The 23,645-nt window shown below is 40.4% G+C and overlaps 1 protein-coding gene across 1 annotated transcript in view; it reads right to left on the bottom strand.

Moving 5' to 3' along the window:
• HSD17B4 (hydroxysteroid (17-beta) dehydrogenase 4) overlaps nucleotides 1–23,645 on the bottom strand; it is an 82,853-nt gene that overhangs the window by 49,140 nt on the left and 10,068 nt on the right. Inside the window, exons 3-11 of the mRNA XM_015418109.1 lie at nucleotides 19,153–19,260; nucleotides 16,570–16,629; nucleotides 14,583–14,604; nucleotides 14,443–14,489; nucleotides 14,261–14,345; nucleotides 11,905–12,092; nucleotides 9,083–9,174; nucleotides 7,215–7,239; nucleotides 6,345–6,473 (exon numbers count right to left, since the gene is read on the bottom strand). Coding sequence (XP_015273595.1) covers nucleotides 6,345–6,473; nucleotides 7,215–7,239; nucleotides 9,083–9,174; nucleotides 11,905–12,092; nucleotides 14,261–14,345; nucleotides 14,443–14,489; nucleotides 14,583–14,604; nucleotides 16,570–16,629; nucleotides 19,153–19,260 — 756 coding nt within the window. The remainder of the gene's footprint in view (nucleotides 1–6,344; nucleotides 6,474–7,214; nucleotides 7,240–9,082; nucleotides 9,175–11,904; nucleotides 12,093–14,260; nucleotides 14,346–14,442; nucleotides 14,490–14,582; nucleotides 14,605–16,569; nucleotides 16,630–19,152; nucleotides 19,261–23,645) is intronic.

Genomic DNA, 23,645 nt, shown 5'->3' with positions numbered 1-23,645 from the left:
CAGCCATCACTCTCCCTCCCCTCCTCCAAGAGCCCTCCAGCTGATCAGCAGGCCCTTTAAATCTTGCAGGCGGTGAGGGAGAGGGGCAGCTCCTGGCTGCATGCCTTCCCTCCCCCCCTGCTGCCCCACAAAATTTCCCCATGACCTACCAACCCAAAATTTCTTGCTATGTGGCTGATCTGGAGGTTACAGTGGTGTGGATGACCATGGCTGGGTCAGCAGAGTCTAAACAAAGGGCCAGCTTGAGAACCAGATGTAACCAAAATAAGGTTCTCCTAGCAACAGCACCCAGTTGCTTGTCCATCAACAAAGCTGAGCCCAGCAGAGTGCCTTATAACACTGCATGTATCTCCTACTGAGCATGTTAGTGTGAACTTGTGCATCATATTTGGAGAGCTGGAAAAGGAATCTATTAACATAAAACTTATATAAAAAACTGATGCTTAGAAGAAAAAAGAACTGTTGACAACATAATCTTTGCTACTGTTATTCTAAATGGCCTAGGCTATCCCAATCTCATCAGATCTCAGAAGCTAAGCAGGGTCAACCCTGGTTAGTATTGGAATGGGAGACCACCAATGAAGTCCAGAGTTGCTACACAGAGGCAGCCAATAGGAAACCACTTCTATTTATCTCACCTCTATTTATCTCTCCCTATATATATCTCCCTCTCCCCCCCCCCTTTCCTGTGGGCTGTGGGCTGGATCCAAACATGTCCTTCCACACAAGGACAGCACTTCTACTGAAAGAGAGTGACTAGAACAATGCTTCTGCATATGCACCATGGCAGAAACTATTATAGAAGCTGGTTACTCACATTCTGGCCACGGTCTCTGTATCACACCCTCTGGTGTTCTTTCACATTGACAATATTTGCATCTATACACCAATTAACTATAAACACTTGCTATTTTTCTATACAATGTGCATGGCCTTTGCTTCTCTAATCAAGTATGTGATATTGCAAAGATTGAACATGTCATTTAGAACAATGTGACAGCCTTTTTGAACCCATCTTCTAAAAATGATTTATTTTTTAATCTTCCAGCTCTGGGCTACAAGCATCTTTCTTCACTGTTATCATGCTCTCTACTGACTCCTTTCATTGCATACTTATAGATTCCAAAAGCACAACTAGCAGTATAAATAGTACTTTGGTACCTGGTATTTCTTTAGCTATAATGAGTGTCTCGTATACAACTTTATTCTCCCCTTTTTGGTCATCCGTTCTGTTATGTATTAATTTCCATAATGAATACAAATAAGGCAAAAAAAGTGGGGACTGGTACAGGACTGTGTATTGACCTTCTGCTGTCTGGCAGAGGAATGTCCAGTCCTAACTCCAGCACTAGATTTATAGCAGTAGGTTAGCAGTTGAGCTGGCTGAGTCATTCATGTTATGCAAGGTCATACTTTCAGTGTCTCCAACTAAGATGCCAAGGAAATTGGATTATGTGAATTATCTAAAATATAAGTGCCTTGTAGGTCTTACCAGCCTGGGCATTAACAGCTTGACAAATAAATGAAATAAACAAAAGCCACAGACTGTTAGAAAGGTTTCAAATATAAATTATCATAAATTATCAGTGAATTAGGAAAGCATTAGTTCTGCTCCAAGCAGAACATGTAGAATCAAGAGCTACAAAAGCTAAAGTACTGGACATGCTAGATAAAATCTAGGTTTGAATCCAGTATGAAGCTCATCAAGTGGCCTTGAACAACTTGTAGTCTCTCTAAACTCCTTCTGTCACTGACAGGAAAAACTACCACTATGAACTTTTTGGGAGGATAAAAAGAGTGTACCAAAGTTGAAGATACAACCTTTTCCTGCAGAATATGTAATGCTACTGTTTCTCCTTTAAGGCCCATTTTCACACATTTTGTATCCACCTCTAGGTTACAGCACTGCTTGCCTATGCTTTTATTATATGTTTCATTTTAATTAGGGTTGCCAGGTCCCCTCTTCACTCTGGTGGGGGGGATCTGGGGGTGGGGAGTTGCCCCCAAGCATGACCACCCACCTGGCTACCCTTCTCCCTCCCACCCGATTTAAAGGACTTCAGTGTGGGGGTGGAGGAAATCAGCCCTGTGTGCCACGGTCTCCACACCGCTCACACCCCACACTGTTCGCCGCCGAACAGCGGGCCTGCTACCACCCCCTCCTTCCTTCCTGTTAGATTTAAAAGGCCCTCCAGCTGGTCGGTGGGCCACGTGGTCCCCGCTGATCAGCTAAAGTTCTTTAAATCAGGCAGGAGGGGGGAGGAGAGGGGTGGCTTGGTGGGTGGTTGCTCTTGGGAGAGGGGCTTGAGGGTGGGGACAGCTGGTCGGGGGCGGATTGAAGCCCACAGAAGCGGGGGAACCCCTGCCTGGACCTGGGAGCTGGCAACCCTTCTTTAAATAAAGTCAAGCAACTGGAACCTTCATAACAAAGCCAGCTAGACATGTGCATAGATGCATTATATTTTTACCAATCCACAGAAAATACATGAGCAACAACTTTCTCACCCTAACTGCTACTTGTTTTTTCATGTTCTTAACTAAGACTCCTAAACACTTGAGATCATCTGTGCAATAAAAGATGGCTTTTGCAGTTGTGGCACCAATGAGCACTGTCCCAGGGGAAGTCAGTCTCACCCCACCACTTCTTGATGTTGCTGAAAAGTATAGATGTGGCTATTTGACAAAGTTCTGAGGATCAGTATTAGCTCATTTTACATGTTATTTCCAGTATGTGTGTCTTCGCTACTGTGGTTTATTTGTTTTTCTTGTGGTTTAGCTTATTTATTGGCTTCATTAATTTGATTCTTTGTAACACCATTTTGCTTTAGAGTGTTTAATAACGAAGAGCTCTTTCTCAGTAACAACCTCCACAGTTCAGGTACTTGGGACACTGGTTTTCTTACCTTACACAAAAGCAACCTAGCAGTGTTCTGCCCACAGAACAGAGCTAGAATTCGAGAGAAGACTGATATGTACTGAGAAGCAGCTCTGGCTGACCACACTGCCAGGGTTTTCTCTTGCCACCCTGCCAGAAGAAACCTTCAGCTTTGTGCATTAAAAAAAACTCCACAGGGATATTGGGAGAGTCCCTTCTACATGAAATAAACAGCTACAATTAGTTTTCCCATCAAGCAAACCCAGAAATTAGTTATGTTATGTTTGTATCCCCTTCCTTAGGCGAGCTCAGAAAGGCCTAGCCTAATGCAACCTAGCAAGGCAGGCTAGGCTAAGAGAGAGCATAATCTAGAGAACGACAAAGCCAAGTGTGGACCTCAGCATACGTTTCCCATCCCAAACTCAACATGCCTTTCATCTTATACTACAATAAATCTGTTAGTCTTTATGATGCCACAAGACTCTTTTTAGAGGTTTCTAAATTAACTTCAATACCAACATCAATTAGCTTAACAACACTTTCTCTGACGCTTCTTGGACAACAATGTTATTTCAGTAAAGGTAGGCACAAAACCTCTAACGTTGTCTTTCCATTAGAGCAACGTCATTATAAAGGGAAAAATCACTTCTCAAAATGACACAACTTAACTTTCACTGCTTTTTAATCTGGGGCAAATGAAAAAAAAATCAGACCACACACCAAGAGTCTAAATATCCACACACCATTATGACTCTCATTTTGCGGTTCTAATTCTGAGCTATTCCTGCAAATGATAGGTAAATGCTTACGCTAATTGGTATTTTTTGTAATTATATATGATGGTTTAGTATATAATAGCTTTTCACAGCATTAAATTACTTACATTAATGCTGGTAATAGTTTTTAATGAAATCTTTGGGGACAGCTTGAACTTGTGGATATAAAGGAACATAGTTTTCATTTTTAATGTGAGTCCTCTAATTAGGTTTCCTTACTTAACAGTTCAGTGCCTTGAGGCACTGAGGAAAGGGGCTCTCTTACCAAGGGAAGCTTTCTAATGTTATTACACTGAAAAATTAAATGAATTAGTCTGACAGATTTCCACAGCATTTTCCATGCTTTGCTAATTCCCATGGATAAGAGATTAAACAAAGACACCCTGATCCAAATCCAAGGCCTTATGTTCCAAGAGCAACCCTGCTTAATTCTTGACCTAGCCAAAAATTTAAGGACATCCAGAATTTTAAAACACAGTTGAACTTCTGGCAAGCAAAATATAAGGTGAGTAACTCATTGTGTGCATCAGATGTTTTGATTAGAGTTTGATTTACCAGAATATCCAATACAATTCCACAGAAACAGGCAACATTTGGTCCTTAATAGAGGACAGTGATTTACAGTGTATCCATGAATTGGCCTGGCCAGGAAAGAGTAGAAAAATGGAGGATCTGGCCCATTCCAGTTTAGAAAACTAGTGCTTTAAAAGGCCTGATTGTTATATGGGACCCACAGAGTAGATTCTAACAGAAAACAGTATGTTTTAGTGGATGGGAAGAAACAGACAGACCAGCTGCTTCCTTCCCTGTCCTAATCTTCTAAATTCCTTCATATTGCCTTCCCTACCACAAGCATTCTACTGGTATAAGGCTAGCATTCAGATTCCTGGTGACTGGCTACGATTCTTTGGCTAGAGAGTTTGTCTATTGAGCAGCAGACTACCTTGGTTGGATGGCTTGTCTGCTGCCTACTCCTAAAATGCACCATAACCCCCCAAATTCAAAAGTATACTATAATCCCAAGGATAAATCCTAAAACCTAAACTTTCCTGGAGGACTACAACAACATCTTACAGTTGGTTAGACAGACTACTGGTCCATCTAGTCGGCATTTTCTACTGTAACTGACAGCAGTCATCCAAGATGTCACACAAAGAGAAGTCTTCTCTAATAATCTGCTTCCGGAAATAAATTTGCAACCTTCTGTGTTCACTCTGAAATCACATCCAGCCATATACTTCAGTGAACACAGGATGATGCTCCCATGGACAAAAGAAGAATTCCTATTCTGGCAGACTTGATAACCATAAAGCCCCTTCCAACTATGACTTGGCGTTGTCCAATGACTGATTATGTGAAAGGTAAATGTTTATCTACGGAGCTGCGGTGGGTCAGTGGTTAAGTGTGCGGACTCTAATCTGGGAGAACCGGGTTTGATTCCCCACTCCTCCACTTGCACCTGCTGATGTGACCTTGGGTCAGTCACAAGCTCTGGCACAGCTGTCCTTGAAAAAGAGCAGTTTGTGTCAGAGTTCTCTCAGCCCCACCCACCTCACAGGGTGTCTGTTGTGGGGAGGGGAAGGGAAAGGAGTTTGTAAGCCGCTCTGAGACTCCAAGTGAAGGGCGGAATATAAATCCAATCTCTTCTTCTTACCTAAATATTTATCTAAGAAAATGGTTTGCCTGCTACCATTCTCAATCCTTCCTTGGATCAGAAGATTAAGAACTGCAGCACAATTTTCCTATATTTTTAAACTTTTGCATATGTTCATTCATTCATTTAAAAGCCAATTGCACACACATAATCTCATTCTGTGGCACCATCCTCTTCCATCTGCCACCTCCTTCTCTCCTGACCTGCTGCTCCTTTTCTTAATTATTGACTTACTTATGACTTCCTATGCCTGATGGTGTTGGTTAACAAAAAGGCAGACAAACAACCTACATGTGGAAAAATTCACACAGGCACACACCATAGCCTCACCAAATCTGCCATCTCTCCAGCGCCAGGTTAAGACAGCCCTCTTTACAGAGAACTTTAAAGATCTCCCTGATTTACTCAGGGGCGCAGCACGAATAATCTAGTACCTTATTAACTGTTTTTGATTGGGTTTTTTTTTTGTCTATTAATGTTTTTATGTATCTAATGTAATTTTTAATTCTTCATGCATTTTAATTGAATTTTATTGTTTTATATTGTTGTTAACCACTCAGAAGACGCTGAACTGCAGGCTGTGGAAGGTCAGTAGTTCTGCAGTTCAAGACCCGGGTACCACAAGACGGGGTGAGCTCCCGTCTCTAGTTCCAGCTCCTGCCAACCTAGCAGTTCGAAAGCAAGAAATTGCAAGTAGATAAATAGGTACCACTTCGGTGGGAAGGTAACAGCGTTCCGTGCACCTTGGTGTTTAGTCATGCTGGCCACATGACCACGGAAACGTCTTCGGACAGCGCTGGCTCTTCGGCTTTGAAACGGAGATGAGCACCGCAACCCTAGAGTCGGATTCGACTGGCTTTCAAGCAAGGGAACCTTTACCTTTACTAACCACTCAGAGAGCTTTGGCTATGGTCAGTATAGAAATAATAAGAAGAGGAAGAAGAGGAGGAAGAAAGAAGAAGTCGTCGTCTTTAGGTTCTTCCAAGAAGAGAGGATCACAGTATTATTATGGAAACAGAGTATTTAGAATCACATATACCTTGGACAGTCCGAGGTTTGCTGGAATTATGGAAGTCACAGATCTTTTCCCAATTATTTTGCACAGCTTCTGGTGTCACTGGATGGTTCTTCTGTCTCACAATAGCTCCCTCAGATCGTTCCCAACGTACTATATAAACAGCAATAATAGGAAACATTTAATAACCATGCAGACCAGTCAAAACTGCAGCATCACCAGTTTCTTTGCAAAGCACTGATTTCATCCGGAAGATCAAACTACTTACACTCCAGCAGCACAAGTAGAATCCAAATGTTACATTTTTCAGAACCCCCATCTCTGTATTCCATAGTAGCCCCATATCAAGCACTACATTAATCCTATAAACGAGTAATGCTGGAAGGTGGTTTTGCCACTTTTATTGCTAACTGCAGCCCTCACCACTTTGAAAATGAAGTGAGTGACAGCTGACTAAATATTACAGAATGTCCTATTCAACTTCAGATGGTATCCAGTTAAATGCCCCAGCCCTTCTCTGGCTTTTTTCCAACTACCAAAGACCAGTCAGCATATAAAAGAAAGGCTATAGAATGTTCGTGAAAGATGCTCATCTGAATTTCCAACAAAAGACATTTTATTGTTGTGGAAACTACAACAATATGCCACTGCCATCCATATGAGGCAGCAGGTCCATATTTACCAAGGGCAGCAAGCCACTGCTAAGAGCATTTACATGTGGCTAAAGAAATAAACCAATTATTTTCAATGACATGACTGAATATTCATCAAGGTCTGATGCACTCCACACAAACCATAATTTAAATCGATTACATTTACTTTTATTATTCTAGTGTTAAATTGTGCCACACACATGTTCTTTTTGAAATATTAAACCAGATCACCACAACTTACATTTTCCAATCCAGCCAGCTCCAACCTGTGATATAAAATAATTTTTGAAGAGTCAGCAAACTTCAAAAAGCAACTGATAAGCAGGAAAAAATTACATTTCTAATCAATAAGGAGTGAATGGTATCTTCTATTTTAGTTGGAATGACAGAACTAGTAAACTTCTACAACCTTTGCTTTTTGCATTTTGTTTCTTGATCATATATTGTCTCTAAGAACAATCAATTACTTTAGGATTCTTAATGTTGTCTGACTACGTTTGGTGCCAATATTATTTTTTAACACACAAAAAGTGTTAGATTTTATTTATGATTATATTATCAAAATACACCTGAGCACTCTGGAAATCCATTGAAACCATTAGTCCCCTCCAGGATGGAACATTCTAATCAGACTCCCTACCCCTTAAACAGCAAACAAAGGTATCACACATGCAGCAAATTTTTTAACTCTTTTACCAGATCATGAGAACCCTGCCCATTAAGAAAGTAGGTTCCAGCAGATGATCTCTCTCATACATTGGTGCAACACCCACCTGGATCAGTCTCACAGATACCATGGTGGCCATGAAGCCCTAACCCTGAGCAGACATAGCATCCTCAGTCCAGCTCCCCCAGATCAATCAATCTTGTGGTATTCATCATCAAGTCATAGACAATCTCTGCCAACTAAGCTAGAGCACCTGTTAGTAATGTAAGTGGACAGTGAAGCTTCAAAGGCCTCAACATATCTGTTACCCAATATAACATACATATAATCAATACACCAGAAATCTGAGGAAGGAGAATTAGGGCCACAGTAGATGATATGGTGTCCCTGGGGATGCTGCCACCATTTTATCTCTGAATTCCCTCACTTTGCAAATGCTGCAGGCCCTGATCCTGCTCAGGATTGCATGCAGGGGGAGGAAAGGCTCCTTTCTCCCCTTCCAGGCTGTTTTCAAGAGCCCAAATGCCCTTGAGGGAGTCAGGACTTTGAAAATGGTATATGGAAGGAGGGAAGACAGGAGTCCTTCCATCCCAGTGTCCTAGTCCTGAGCAGGATTGGGGCCCCAAAGCATTTGTAAAGTGAAGGAATTCAGAGGTAAAATGGCAGTGGTGACCCTGAGGAAACCATATCATCTAGTTTGGTCCTCACACATGAAGAATAAGAACCACCTGACCTACCCCTGTGCCCTGTACTTCAAGACTGAAGGACTGCACACCCAGCAAACATTAATGAAAAATGAGAGACATTACCAGCTTCTTCCACACAGGGTTAGACATGGCAGGCCAACAGACACATCAAAGCAACTAATGTATTGTGGAGATCTTATTTTTCACAGATGTGGTACTGGAGAACATCAGGGTTGATGCTCTCTCCACTGACATCTCTTTGGATGGGTCATAAGACTGTATAAATGTTTCTCTTACTGCCAAAACTCCCATGTTCATTTCTCCACTCCAATAAAGATTATCACACTAGATGAAAAGGAACCTGATGCATTTAAAGCCTCAGCAGTTCCTCAGGGAAATAATTTTATACAAGACAATGAGGGCTATAAAAAGCTGTGACTCTTCTGCAATGCAACACATTACCCAGCATTATTGTACATTTAAATCTCTTTTGTATAAATGAGAGAGCAATATAATGATCACACAGCAGTTTCCACCAATTTCTTCAGGTCAAGGGGCAACATTTTATGCTTAAGATTATCACTGAAAACCACTGTTACCTTCCAACATAATTATCATGAAGCAAAATATATTTTCAACTTTACCAATCATATAAGGATAGGCTTACAAAAGGATAATATGACAAAATTGTGGAATAAAAGCAAATATGACGAAAATATGATGGGCTGTGAAAACAAGTCATTGCCAGGATATTACCTCAAACAGTCCACCATTCTCCTGACAACTTTCATGGCAAAGCCAAAGAACCAAGGGAGCCACATAATCTGGTTTGAAAGCATCCAGCATATCTAGGTTAGACAGATATTAAACAACATTATGTTTCCATTAAGTACTATATGCTTATATAGTAGAATTGTACACATTCAACAGGATCACTGTATCTAATGGTCATGGACAAAATAACAGCTAACACTGGTTACTCTGCATACCTACATTCATACATCACAGATAATGAGAGTTAGTGTCTAACTGGAAATCTGACAAGGACAAAATAACAGCTAACACTGGTTACTGCATTCATACATCACAGACAATGAGAGTTAGTGTCTAACTGGAAATCTTGGCAGGAAGGGGGCGGGGAAGAAGAGGTGTGTGATGGGCAACTAGCTGGGTTTGTGTTCAGCCCAAGGTTAATGCTTGTTAAAAGTGAAATCTGAACGTTCCCTGTATTTCAACACCCTGTTGTCTTTCTGGAAAGATATAAACTGCAGAATATTGAAATGTTTCTTGATAGCTCAGTAAACCACTGCTAGCATAAAACATGCTAAATATCACTTGTAGACGTGCATTATAAGTCACCAATGTGCGTCAAGGAGATAAAGAACTAACCTATCAGCTATGGGTTGACATTCTACATTTGCAGCCTGTCTGATATGCTTTTAGCCTTTTGATACTGTCCAAGGGGTTTCCCTGGAAGGCCAGATAATGAAACTGAAGCTCAAATACTTTGGCCACCAAATGAGAAGGGAGCACTCACTGGAGAAGACCCTGATGCTGGGAAAGATTGAAGGTCAAAGAAGACGGGGACGGCAAAGGATGAGATGGGTAGACAGTGTCATCGATGCAACGAACATGAAATTGAGCAAACTTCAGAGGACAGTGGAAGACCGGAAGGCCTGGCGGGAGCTGGTCCATGGGGTCGCGAAGAGTCGGACTCGACTGTGCGACTGAACAACAACAACTGATATGCTTCTGCCATGACACTGGACATTTAGCAGTTATACCTTCCTGCTCTAGAGTCAGTATGAAGTGTAATCTTAATAAAGAAATTATGAATGCTTGAGCAATACAGCAATCTCTATGTGTAAGAACAAAGATGACAAAATATGTTTTGGATTTTCAAAGAACAATTTAAACTTCACATGCCTTGCATTACCTCATATTTCTTTCAAACATTAGAGCTATTTTCCAGGACAGTAAGAATCCATGTCCAATTAAAGGCATCACAGCTGCAGCCTACAATAATTTAGGAGGATGTGGGAACCTCCCACATAGCATAAAAAGTGCTGTGGATGTCTTTTCTACCATTTGAAAACAGTTAACTCTACTTGTATCAAATCTTAAAAGCTTTGTTCCCTTCTAAAGCAGCTTGTACCTATTAAATTGGCACAGTTGGCTCCTCAAAAGCACCATGTGCTGCTTTTGTGCATACTTTCAAGACAAAGGGTTAATATGTTACTTACCTCATTTTAAAACTATGGTGCTTTCAGCAGCTACTGGGAGACCTTTCATTTCAGGAACTGGGCTAACAAATCTTAGAGAATAAATTCTTCTGACTTATATGTTGTGTTTGTGCAGACTTATCCAAGTCTATAGATGCTAATATATCAAAGGTCAGTAGCCTTTTGCTGTCCTTAATACCCTCAATAAGTTTCAAAAGCAATGATCAAATGAAAATATTTAAAGTCAATAAATTCCAATAAAATATACCTAGCTATATCTGAAGAAGTGAGCAGTGGGTCACGAAAGTGGCTGACCTGCCACAAATTCTGTTAGTCTTTAAGGTGCTACTGGACTCTAGCTCTTTTCTACTGCTACAGACAGGCTAACATGGCTATCCATCTCAATAAAATATTAACAGTAACAAATCGAACTGTCTCTTGGAAATCTGCTTTCAAAGAGACTCCAAGAATTAAAGTGAGCTGAGCGCACATTGTCATCTACTCCGATATCACCACTGTCACAAGTTGAAAGAATTAACTAAGCGAAGCTACAGGAAGAGGCCCAAGTAAGGAACAATAGTGGTCATGCATAATAGCAGTCAAGCACGGGTGATTAAAGGAAAGTTAGGGGTACACAATCTTTTCAACATCTCATTGACCTTTGGCCTAATTAATCCGCCTGCTCTACAAAAGCAGTATTCAGGCGCCCTTTCATTTCAGTAATACTAAATGGTTCTTTATCTGTTTGACCTCCAATATGTTCACCTGAGATTAATCTGAGGTCCTCGAATTTATTCCCTGTGAAATCTATGGCAGCCTAAACCTGCTCAACTACCTGACCAAAACTTTCTCTAGTCTAAAAATTCATCTAGTCTAGAAGCAAGCCAGGCACCCCTGGAAAGTCCATCAATAATGAATGACAGAGATAGCAAGCCTGCCCATGCAAAGCACCAGAAGAGCAAAATTATATTGCTTGTGAACTGGATGCTACATTTTTAGATATTTTTGCTAGATATAACCTCCATTAATTTTATATTGCTTTTTAAAGGCATGCTTGCCAACCAACCAAATAACTTCTTAATTCCCATTCAAATAAATAGCAATAGTAACAGGTTCTATTCCTACTTTAGCCATCAAGCTCCAGCTATTCCCCCAAACCAGATGTAAGTTCCTGAACATGAAATAAATCTAGTAACCTGTGAGATATCCTACTTCATTCTAGTGACAGATGATAGTCTATGAAATGCTGCTTCTTGCTGGAGGACCAACTGACCATGTATTTGTTTCCTAGTTTCTTGACTGGACCTAAAGTCAGTCAAGAGCAGAAAAACAATTGAGCAGATTTAAGTTGTTTACCTGGAGGCATGACAGTTTCAGTCAGCCTGGATCCTGCAGTAGGAGCAATTGTGTTACAATGGATGTTGTACTTCCTGCCTTCAACTGCAAGTGTGTTTGAAAGACCCAGAAGACCCAGTTTGGCAGCACTGTAGTTGGCCTGACCAAAGTTGCCATATATTCCAGCAGCAGAGGAAGTCATAATAATCCTTTAAAGGAACACACAAAGCACAAATTTCTGAATCAAATGTCACAGCAACAAAAGCTCTGTTAAGTGATATCATGAGAAGTTTAATCATGTAAAAGCAAGTGGATTGTATCTTATGTGTAAGGAATAATCAACTCTAGTGTATTCATACAATAACAAAGCAATTTTTAGATCTTTAAACAAGAAGACATATTTACAGCACAGTATCACTGTCAGTAAGAAACCTGAAATATTGATCCAATAATATTTTTTTAAGTTGGCTGAGTTCATATAACATACCAAAGTTGTAGTGATTAAATGAGATGCTCATCTCACTGTTCAAAAATAAATGGGGTTCAATGTGGCCAAGTGCAAAGTGATGCACATTGGAGCAGAAAAACCTAAGTATAAATACACGCTAATGGGATCCAAACTGGCGGAGATTAAGAAAGAGATCTTGGAGTCATAGTAGATAACTCACTGATAACTCACTGAAAATGTTGAGACAGTGTGCAACTGCTATAAAAAAGGCCAACACTATGCTCGGGATTATTAGGAAGGGAACTGAAAACAAATCAGCCAGTATCATAATGCCCCTGTATAAATCAATGGTGTGACCTCATTTGGAGTACTGTATACAATTCTGGTCACCACACTTCAAAAAGGATATTATAGCATTGGAAAAAGTGCAGAAAAGGGCAACTAGAATGTTAAAAGGGTTGGAACACTTTCCCTATGAAGAAAGGTTAAAATGCTTTGGGCTCTTTAGCTTGGAGAAATGATGACTGAGGGATCACATGATCGAGGTTTATAAGATTATGCATGGGATAGAGCAGGTAGAGAAAGAAGTACTTTTCTCCCTTTCTCACAATACAAGAAGTTGTGGGCACTCAAATTGCTGAGCAGTCGGGTTAGAAGAGAGAAAAGGAAGTACTTTTTCAGCCAAAGAGTGATTAACACATGGAATTCACTGCCACAAGAGGTGGTGGCAGCTACAAGCATGGACAGCTTCAAGAGGGTATTGGATCAACATATGCTCTCAGTCTGGGGCAAGTGATGCACTGTATTCTTGGTGCTTGGGGGGGGGCAACAATGGGAGGGTTTCTAGTGTCCTGGCCCCAGTGCTGGACCTCCTGATGGCACCTGATATTTTTGGCCACTGTGTGACAGTGTTGGACTGGATGGACCATTGGCCTGATTCAACATTAGCTTCTCTTCTGTTCTTAAATGACAGAGTCATGCAAGAATATTCCTTCTATTGGGTGAAAAGAATCCTAAAAATATTACCTTGTGCCAAACAGACCTTATTCACTGTATGGTAACAATCAAGTGAACAAGACAGAAAACTGTATCCTCTGTAGTAATTTAGGGAGAGTACAGAGAACAGTGGACACATATGGACTGACAAATGAAAGCTAGTTAAAATAATCTAAGAGTTGAGAACCATGAATTTATGGCAATACTTTGATGGTACATAATGGCTTCTTCATTCCATATACAATTAATTATGACCCTGGGTAAAAAATGGTAAGACGGAGTAATGGAGCAATAGTGAAACAGCAGATTCTTTCAGGTTTCCCTGGCTATCTTTTAATACAATTCTAGTGCAATCCTACGAAGAGTGACTTGGCTCTAAGCCCATTGAAATTAATGGACTTAGACTGGAGTAACTCTGTATAGTACTGCACCGTTAGTCCTAGAGTACCTTATCCTAATGCATGGACAGTGGTAACTGAACCCTCATAATTAGATGACCTAGGTTCCATTGCTTTCAGGTTTGCAGGGAAATCCCATGGGGTGAAGGATACCCAGTCCTGGACCATGGATGGAATTTGATTGAACTAGTAGGAGAAGCACAAGTAGTTTGATGAAGGTAGACCTCTTTTAAAAATCTGTGTTTAAAGGCTCTTTTAAACATGCCTTTAAGAACATATTCTGAAGCATTTGTTGAATTTTTGCAAATTATTTCTGGCTACCATGAAAAAACTGGTTCAGTTGTTATGAACTGTCATGGGCATTTCTTGCAAAAAGAAAGGAAAGATGCACATTTGCCAAGTAGAAACAAAGTTAACATGTTCAAATCTTAAAGGGAAACAGTTACATCTAGCACAGTCACAAAGTATTTTTTCCTTCTTATTTATCTTCTGTCCATATGCAGGATGTTCAGTGAGCAGCCAAACTCATCTTCACCTTCCAAAATTCTGGTTCTTCATATGGTTCCATGCAGCTCGGGTTACCAGGAAGGACCCCCTCAAATGAACTTTGTGAATTATATCTAGGGGGGAAAAATTAGGTAATTGTCTTAGATGATCCTTGAAAGTGGAGAAGCAGATGTATAAAGAAAAAGGGGCTTTGCTATTTAATCAACTCACCCCAGTCTTCATCACTTATCCTAGTAAATGAACGGTCCCTCAGTATGCTAATAAGACAAAAAAGGAATAAAATTATCAAACTGAAAAAGAGGATTATATAACTGAAGGGAAAAAAGCAAGCAACCCCTGGATCTACTTACCCAGCATTATTGATCAGAATATCTGCAAAAAATGCATATAAGATATTAAGATACATAAACACGTACCTATTCCATTCCTGTTTTATTCACTACAACCCTACTGCATTTAATATTGGCCTGCACCAAATCTGATTAGTTCAGAGAGAAAAAACACACAAGCAGCAAGGGCACAAAATGTTTATGCTCGCCAAAGGAAGTGGCTGTGGCTCACATGGGCTTTTTGTACACTGCTAATAAAGTGGCAATGGGTGGACAGAATGAAAGGAGTATCTCACACATACAATTGGAAAAGCTTTCACAGAGAATGGATAATGGTTAGTAAAACGTGAGTGAATTACACCACAATATTAAATAGAGCTTCACCCTTTTAAATCCATTAAAGTCAATGGGTTTACAAGGGTGTAATTCTTGGGGGAGTACTGTTAATAACTAGCCTACTTCAACTCTGTTTTAGATTTTATCTGTATTATGGGCTGGGTGCTGCTGCACTGTTAAATGCTACTGCTTCTGGTTGTTTTTTGTGATTCTAATATTGTTATATTTTATTTATTTAAAACATTTATATGCTCAGCTTTCTCCCTAATAATTGGGACCCAAGGTGTATAAAAATAAAACCAGCACAAGATAACAATTCTAAGAACAGAATTAAATAAATAGTGGAAGTGCGTAATAAATAAAGCAGTATATAGTCCAGATACTGCAGTCTTTCAAGGTATTTTTAGAAGAGCCTTTTGTTCCAAAAAGTGATTTGTGTTTTAAAAGCCCTCTGAAACTGCAGACAGGAGAAATTTTCTAATTTCTTTCAAGGAGGCTATTCCACAACATAAAAATACTGTATAAAATATTTACACACAGAGATAAAGTCTGGAACTGTATTATGCAGGCCTGCCACTGGCACCTTCACATTAATTCTCTTCCTCCAGGACACTACCAGATTGTTTCCTTGCATCTATTCATCATCATGTTGTGCAAGGAACCACACGTAATGAGGTCAATTATCCTAGCATAAGAAGAAAGTACTTGATGCAAGGATGCCATTTTCAGTGGCAGCCCTGTGCATTCTAAGGCAGACACCTATCACACACAGGAAGAAACTATTCAGTTCAAAACTGTAAATGCAAACCATATTTATTTTAAAATTATGTACTACCTTCCCACAATTAGTGCACAAATACTCAGAATTAATTTTAGTTCATCTTACACATTTTTATCCTGCTGTTCCTTTAAGGAAATCAGAGCAGCGTGCACTGTTCTTTCTTCTTCCATTTAATTTGCACAATAATCAGGTGAAGTAGATTAGTGTGAAGGTAGGTTGAAATGGCTTACGTTCACCCAGTTACCTTTGTGGCAGAATAATATTGTCTTAGTCCTACACTCTGACCACAATATAACATTGTTACTATGTACACAAGTAGTAAGGGGACAGTTGCTTAAAAGATCTAAAATGAAGGGGGGGGGGTTGAGGGGAAAGCTCCAGATTCACACAGATCCTTTACAGAGCTAATTTTAGGTATTAGTATTTGTACGCACCATTTATTAACTTCACTCACTAAATCTTCCTACCTCTTTACAATTGCCACAGCTATCAAAAAAAACAATGAAAAAAGTTCTTCGAAATAAACCTTCCTGCAACCCCAACAGGTTTAGCCATTTTAAACAAATGATAAAATATTTCCTCTTGTTAAAACATTTTCACCTCCTAATAGCATGGTTGTGACAATTCTACAGTAAAATTGAGTTACAGCCAAATAAACTGAAAAAGGTAAGTACAAGAAATTCTGGGAAGTCTTCAAGTTACTGTAAAGATACTTCACAAAGAACTACAATTTCAAATAGCCTAATAAAAGTGTTTCTCTGTCCTGGCAGATTCTAACTTCCAAATTTTACAGTATATTTTTTTAATGGAGCAATAGAATACAAGGCCAATGCAGGAGCCTCCAAGCATCAATCTCCCCACTTATTGATCCACATAATCTAGAAATCATACCTATTCTCCCAAATGCATCCAGTGCTGTCTGTATAAGCTTCTCACCAGCTTCCACTGAATCTGCAAAGATCCGGTAAGGAAAAACAACATCTGTCAGTCACAAAAACACACATTTCTTAAAATACAGATAATACAAAATACATATTTTTTGTCCCTCATAGAGGGTAAAGAAGTAGAAGTCTTTTAGGCCAGGTTACATACATTAAATTTCACATACAATGCTCCTGATTTTCATCACATATGCAATGGGACACAAGAAACAGGCAGTTATAAATACTGATGGGAATAAAGCCTGTGACTACAGCTATTCTGCAGCTATTGCAACCATGCTTCCAGCTTGTATAGAAATATTGCTTCTATATTCACATGCCTTCTCCTGTGATGTCTTTTGATAACATACTGTGTCTTGTTTCCTGTTGCAAGCCAATTGGTGAGGCCACATGGCCTCAATAGCCATGCCATAAACCCACATTCTTTCACACTTTCATGCCAAACGTCAGACCTCATGGCTACACTTTCTGGCCCACATGCGACTAGTCACGTAGACCATGAAGAAGCTGTGGAGTTTGGGTCACCTGCAGGAGGGGCTCCAAACTTCTAGCCATTCCAGTGTTGCAGCTATGACGACCAGCAATTGGGCACACCCATGCCCACTCGCAATTAGCTGATGGCCACAGCTAATTTGTGACTGGAATTGGGCTATAATTGATTGATCCCTCTGAGAGTGAGTCTCTTAGCTCTCCCTTCCTCCTCTTGTCATTATCTGTTTTATGGCACCAAAAATGCTGCCTCTTGAGAGACAAAGAGTTGCTTTGTGACTTGGAGCACATGGCTGTGCAAAAATGGGATTTCCCTTCAAAATCCCTTGGTACTGGCATTATCTTGGACTGATGAATACTCCTGACGTGGTAACCATGAATCATTAATGTTTAGTTAAGGCAAACAGCCCTAGCCTTTGTTATTTTTGTAATCTCTGCTAGTCTATGCTAAGCTCTGTACTGAATAAAGATTCTCCTTATTGCTAAATTGGTTTTGATGTTGTAACTGAATTCCAAGTCTAAGCCTGGTGCCTAACCCTGACCACATATGCTACCTTGGTAAGAGTGTGCACCTCTGGATAGAGTTGCTATTGTGTTAAATTCCAGATGCTAACTAAGGGTTGGAATCTCTCCCTTAGGAAAAGCAGGGACTAGTGAAAGAGGTTCTGGTGGCACATTGTTCTGAAACCAGAGAGGGTATAGACCATCTCGTGGCTTGTTGTTTAATGTACTGAAAAAGTACAGGATTCCCTCCCATTCCTGGACTGGCCTGGGTGGGCTAATCCTGTACACAGCTATACTCATAAGCATCTCATTCACATGACACATTGTTAATGAATATACACATGCACAGCTGGATAGGATGCTTTGTAGACAGTTGGATACAGAGTGGCCCTGGCATGAATGGAAGACACTTCCACTTGCACATTAGAAGAGCTGCTAATCTATTCCCTGGCTCAGCTTCACCTCAGTGAACTGTGCACCTTTCTAGTGATTCTCCATCACCAGGGTAGTGGGGGGGACACAACAATTCACTACAACGGGACATTGATGCACATATAGTTCTTTGGATCCAAGCCCATGTATGTGCCCTGAAAAGTTAAAGAATACTGTAAACATAAAAGAGAAATAGATAGTTTTTGTATTTATCGTTTGAATGGAGAGCCAGTTTGGTGTGGTGGTTAAGTGCGCGGACTCTAATCTGGGAGAACCGGGTTTGATTCCCCACTCCTCCACTTGCACCTGCTGATGTGACCTTGGGTCAGTCCCAAGCTCTGGCACAGCTGTCCTTGAAAAAGAGCAGTTTGTGTCAGAGTTCTCTCAGCCCCACCCACCTCACAGGGTGTCTGTTGTGGGGAGGGGGAGGGAAAGGAGTTTGTCAGCCGCTCTGAGACTCCAAGTGAAGGGCGGGGTATAAATCCAATCTCTTCTTCTTCTTAAATGACTCAATTTGTCATCTGTGAAGATGCAGGAAACATTTTGCCTCCTAAACTCATGGTTACTTCTGACATCACAATTTAAAGTCAGGAAGATACATGAAGAAGTCATACAAAAACACTTAAAATATCAAACTAGATGATCAATGACCTGTAAAACATAGCTCTTCCCAGCTCTCTTTGCCGGAGTTAGAATAATCCGTTCTCAAAAGACATATGGTAAGTACTATCAGAAACAGGAGTATCTCAGGGCCACTTCCCACATTATATCGTAGCAAATGTATGTCTGTCATAATAAACGGAAGTACTGGAAGCAGCACCAAACCCAGCTTCATAGAATGGGTAACCAATTAACACAAATTTAGGCAGCTTTCCATGCCATTTAGATTTCACTTTCAAATCAGAGACCAGAACCAAGTGATGAGTTTAAAGACAAAATTCAGTTGAAGAAAGCATTGATTTAAGCACTCAAGTGAGAGACCTGAAATTTCCAGAGACCTCCTAATTCAATCAAATTCAAATTAGTGGTCATTTGTATTCTGTAGTAGGTACATATTTATTTTCTGGATGCAAACATTTTTATTGAGAGGGAGAAAGGAGAGACATACCATAGTTAGCCACTGCTTTGCCGCCTTTGGCTCTTATTTCTTCAACAACTTTGTCAGCAGCTGAGGAACTTTTCCCATGTCCTTTGAAGTCACCTCCAAGATCATTCACTGCATGACAGGGGGGGGGGAGGCAAATGACGGCCAACTTGTACTTAATATATCCCTCCATTACTGATAAAACATTCTTCCCATTCTTTGGTCCCCAATGAGGATTCAGACATCAGTTTAGTTGTGTGGCTGCTGTGGACAAGAAACTTACATGGGATCTCCAGGTACTGACTGAATATTTTCATCCTTCCCGTGCTGCTAACAACAGTTGCCTGGCTAGCACTTACGGCAGCATCACTTCCATTGTGTCTGACCCCAGTTCAGCTGAAGATCCCTCCCCAAGGAATGTTATATACTGAATCTTGCTATTTGTATTGTTTTTGGAGTGGAAAACATTTGGGCTGGGGAAAACGGAATAAAATTTTAACAGCAAATGAGGCAGAGAAGAGACAGCAATAGAATCCTCCAAGAAGATATTATTCATGGGAATGTAGTTAACCAGGTATGAAGTACCCAGAACTAGGGCTTCTTTAACTTTTACAGAGTATAGAGGTCCAGTGGGTTCTGCCTGTGCCTTTTTAAATAACTTCACTCCACTTCTTTCAATCAGAGATCACAACAAGAACAACTAACCAGACTGGAACTGATGTTTCTATTGTTCCAGTTACACTTAGGGAGGCTTACTATGAGAAGTGTTCCAAATGTGCATTTGGAACACTTCTCATAGTAAGCCTCCCTAAGCGGTGAAAGCACCGGACCAGTGAAACCAGTTCTTTCTATTTGGGGTAATGAGATAACCTTAAAACCACTTACAAATAATTAGTTCTTTAGAGAATTATAATTATGATCTTCATTTCTTCCATCATAGAATCCAAGGCAATGTACACAGAATTACCAAGAGGTTTCCCATCCAGGCCCAGTCTGACTGACTTAGTTTCAGCAACATTGTGGCATTATGTGCCTGCCACAAATGCTTCACAAAGCAATGCCACATACAATGACAGAACAACCCCCCACACACACACATTATGTAACAGGCTTTCTTTTAAATGAAGTTGCATACTATTAGTGGACGTGCACTCCCCCTCCCAACACATTTTACCCTCAAACATGAAAAGCTCAAGTCAGTACTTCAAATTTAAATCATGCTGTTTACATTCAGAAATCACGAGCAGATGGCTTTAGAATTTTAATTAACGTGGCTTGCCTATGAGCATTTATACATGTTCACAAATATCTTTGCAAACACAAGTACCAGAAATACATTTAAGCACACAAAATACATATAAACTAAAAGTAGAATTGTCAAAGTTCTGATAAGATCATTACAAATGAACAAAACTACCTTGGGGCCATATGCAGATCATCTATTGCCAATCCCAGTTTGAAAGCATAATGGATTGTTAAGCATGAGAGTCCCAAGCATCCTGGATGCAAAAATTCATTTTACAGGATTTTTTTCCTAGTGTACTTTAAATTCAGACAGAAACAGCAATTGTTTTTAATCCTTCTCTAGTGAACTGCAATTCAATGTTTTAGAACTGCTGAAAAGATGCAGGGCTATTTACATGTTTTCAGACACTGATTATATAATAATAAAAATGCAAACCAACTTATCTAGGAAGACAGCTTAAGGAGGAAAGTGAATTCCACTTGCAGAGGTTTTTATGGTGCATCATTACCCCCATGTGGTTAAGTTACAGAATGCAATTCAGCATTTGCTTCCACTGCTTGTTCAATAATTCATCTGAACTGAAGAAGCGTGTTAAAATATGCCCTTAGACTTGTTCTGAAAAGACTTCTTAATTGAAGCATAGCATAAAATAAATATTCTCATGAATAAACTTAATTATTACTTCAAAACTTTATTGCTATTTCAAATATTAAACAAAGTGGCTGAATTTTGCTATTTTTCACTGGAGAAAAAAATTGCTCACTGCTGCAGATGTTCCTCGCTGTAATTAAAAATAAGACAGCAACAGTAAAGAAAACAGGTTCCAAAGGGCCATGTATGAATGTGGGGGGGGGGGACACATACAGCAAACATGCCCTCACATGCAGGATTTTCCCTCCATTTTCCCTTCCTTTCTGACTGAGCAGCCCCTTTTATCTATCTTCTTCTCATTTGAAGGTTTATGGCTGCCCTGCCCTGTCACATTATTATATTTTGATACTGGCTCAGCCCAGGGACTTGAGGGAAGAGACAAGATCACCTCCTTAACTTATACGTCTGAAAATGGTACACGAGAGACTTCTGAAAGTTCAAAGCCCTTAATGTTCTGGAACCTGCATATCTTTGAGACCGCCTCTCCCGGTATACCCCTCGGAGAGAATTATGCTCAGTGGATAAGAACTTGCTTGTGGTCCCCGGCTTGAGAAAATCCAGCTGAACTCAACTAGGGCCAGAGCTTTTAGCGCTCTGGCCCCAACCTGGTGGAACTCTCTGCCAAGTAACATTTTTGCCCAGCAAGACTGACTACAGTTCCAAAGGGCTTGCAAGGCAGAGATGTTCCACCAGGTATTTAGTTGAGGACAGAGACAGTGTTCATCTTGCCAGCACTCTCACTCCTCCCCCCTGCAAGGTGGTAGCACAGTTGGAACTCTGATCACCATCTGTTTTCTAAACTGTATTGCTACTATGGAATTAAGGAATTCTGTTATTATGGAATTTCATTGTGACTTTTATCCATTTTATCCATATGATTTTGATTTTGTAATGCACCAACCACCCTGAGTCCTATTGGGGAATGGACAGTATAAAAGCAGGATACAATAAATAAATAAATAATAAAAACCAAAATATTTTATTCAACTTTAAGGGGAAAAGGTCAGAGTCAGTAATAAAATATCTGAGGTGAATCAAGAATAACTCTGAGGTAACTTAGTAATTTCACAAACTCCAGTTAATAGGTTTCCAGCAAAGTAAGAGTTTTAAGCTATTCACAAAGTCTTAGAATCTTTGAGATGAGAGGCTGTATATTCAGTGTCTGCTAAACACTCCAGTATACGTTCCTGAGTTTAACTGACTCTTCAGGTTTCAGAAGGCAGGGATACACTACCAAGTACCCAAAAATCCTTCTCTAAACACACCAGGGATCACTCTTTTATTTATTTATTTATTTATTTTGGGATTTATATCCCGCCCTACCCATACGGCCCAGGGTGGCAAACAAGCGGCAACGCCGGAATTAAAACATAGGTACATGTCTTCTCTTTGGGCTACCTCCCTTTTCAACTGGGCAGGGAACTGCTTCTCTAATTTAGAAGCTCTGTCCCTTTTTCTAGCCCAAATGGGGTCTTCAACAATCCTCTGACTCCTCCTTGCCAACCTTCCCCGTCCTCAGTCAGTGCTAAACTAAATTATCTTCAGCAGTCAGTTCCCAACTGATGCTATCCAATGAAATCCGTTTGAGCAGCCTGTCACTCAAAGATTCTCTGGCTCTGTGAAGCATCAACCCGTCACAGTCCGTCACATGTTTATACAGCACTTGGGAGCTTTTAAAGCAGTCCATCACAACACACAACAGCAAAGAGAGCTTTGGGAGTCTTTCACCACTGCAACTCCTACTGCCAAAGCAAAAGCAGCTAAAAAGCTTTGGCTATATGCACAGGCAGCTTGCATGGGACCCCTACTACAACCCCTCTTAAGCACTTGCTAATCCTGTTCTCAGTGTGCATCCTGCATGTCCAGTTACTATCTGGAGGACCCTAGTATAAGCTAGGTAAAGGTAAAGGTTCCCTTGCTCCAAAGCCAGTTGAATCCGACTCTAGGGTTGCGGTGCTCATCTCCGTTTCAAAGCTGAAGAGCCAGCACTGTCCGAAGACATTTCCGTGGTCATGTGGCCGGCATGACTAAACACCAAGGTGCACGGAATGCTGTTACCTTCCCACTGAAGGTATCTACCCGCAATTTCTTGCTTTCGAACTGCTAGGTTGGCAGAAGCTGGAACTAAAGACAGGAGCTCAATCCGTCATGCGGCACTTGGGTCTCGAACTGCTGAACTACCGACCTTCCACAGCCTGCAGTTCAGCATCTTAACCACTTGAGCCACCGCAGCTCCATAAGTATAAGCTAGCAGAGTGTTAAAACAGGAATTTTTACATCTGATGTCTTTTATCTGCAATCATAAAATGGGTGGATGCTTGAGTTCCCAGTTTCATGAGGCAAAGCATTTCAAAGGTTATTACAATCCAACAAATATCCCAAACCACAGTGCAGCAATAAAATGGATAGATTTGAGAAAGTATCATAATTCAAACAGTGTATTTGATATGTTCTTAAGCATTTATGTACTCTTGTAATCCACAGGGTTTTTTTCAAGTTTTGTTCTAAAACAAAGAGAAAATCAAAACATTTAAAATGATGTGTGGTGCAGTTCTCATACCACTGTTAATGCGTCAGATATGTACAAGGGGGTGCATGTTTGGGTATACACTTGCCTGAT

Source organism: Gekko japonicus, unplaced genomic scaffold, assembly GCF_001447785.1.
Source record: "Gekko japonicus isolate JY-2015 unplaced genomic scaffold, Gekko_japonicus_V1.1 scaffold1538, whole genome shotgun sequence".
Lineage (NCBI taxonomy): Eukaryota > Metazoa > Chordata > Lepidosauria > Squamata > Gekkonidae > Gekko > Gekko japonicus.
Note: the sequence above shows the minus strand (reverse complement) of the source record. Positions and strands in the feature narration are given on the sequence as shown.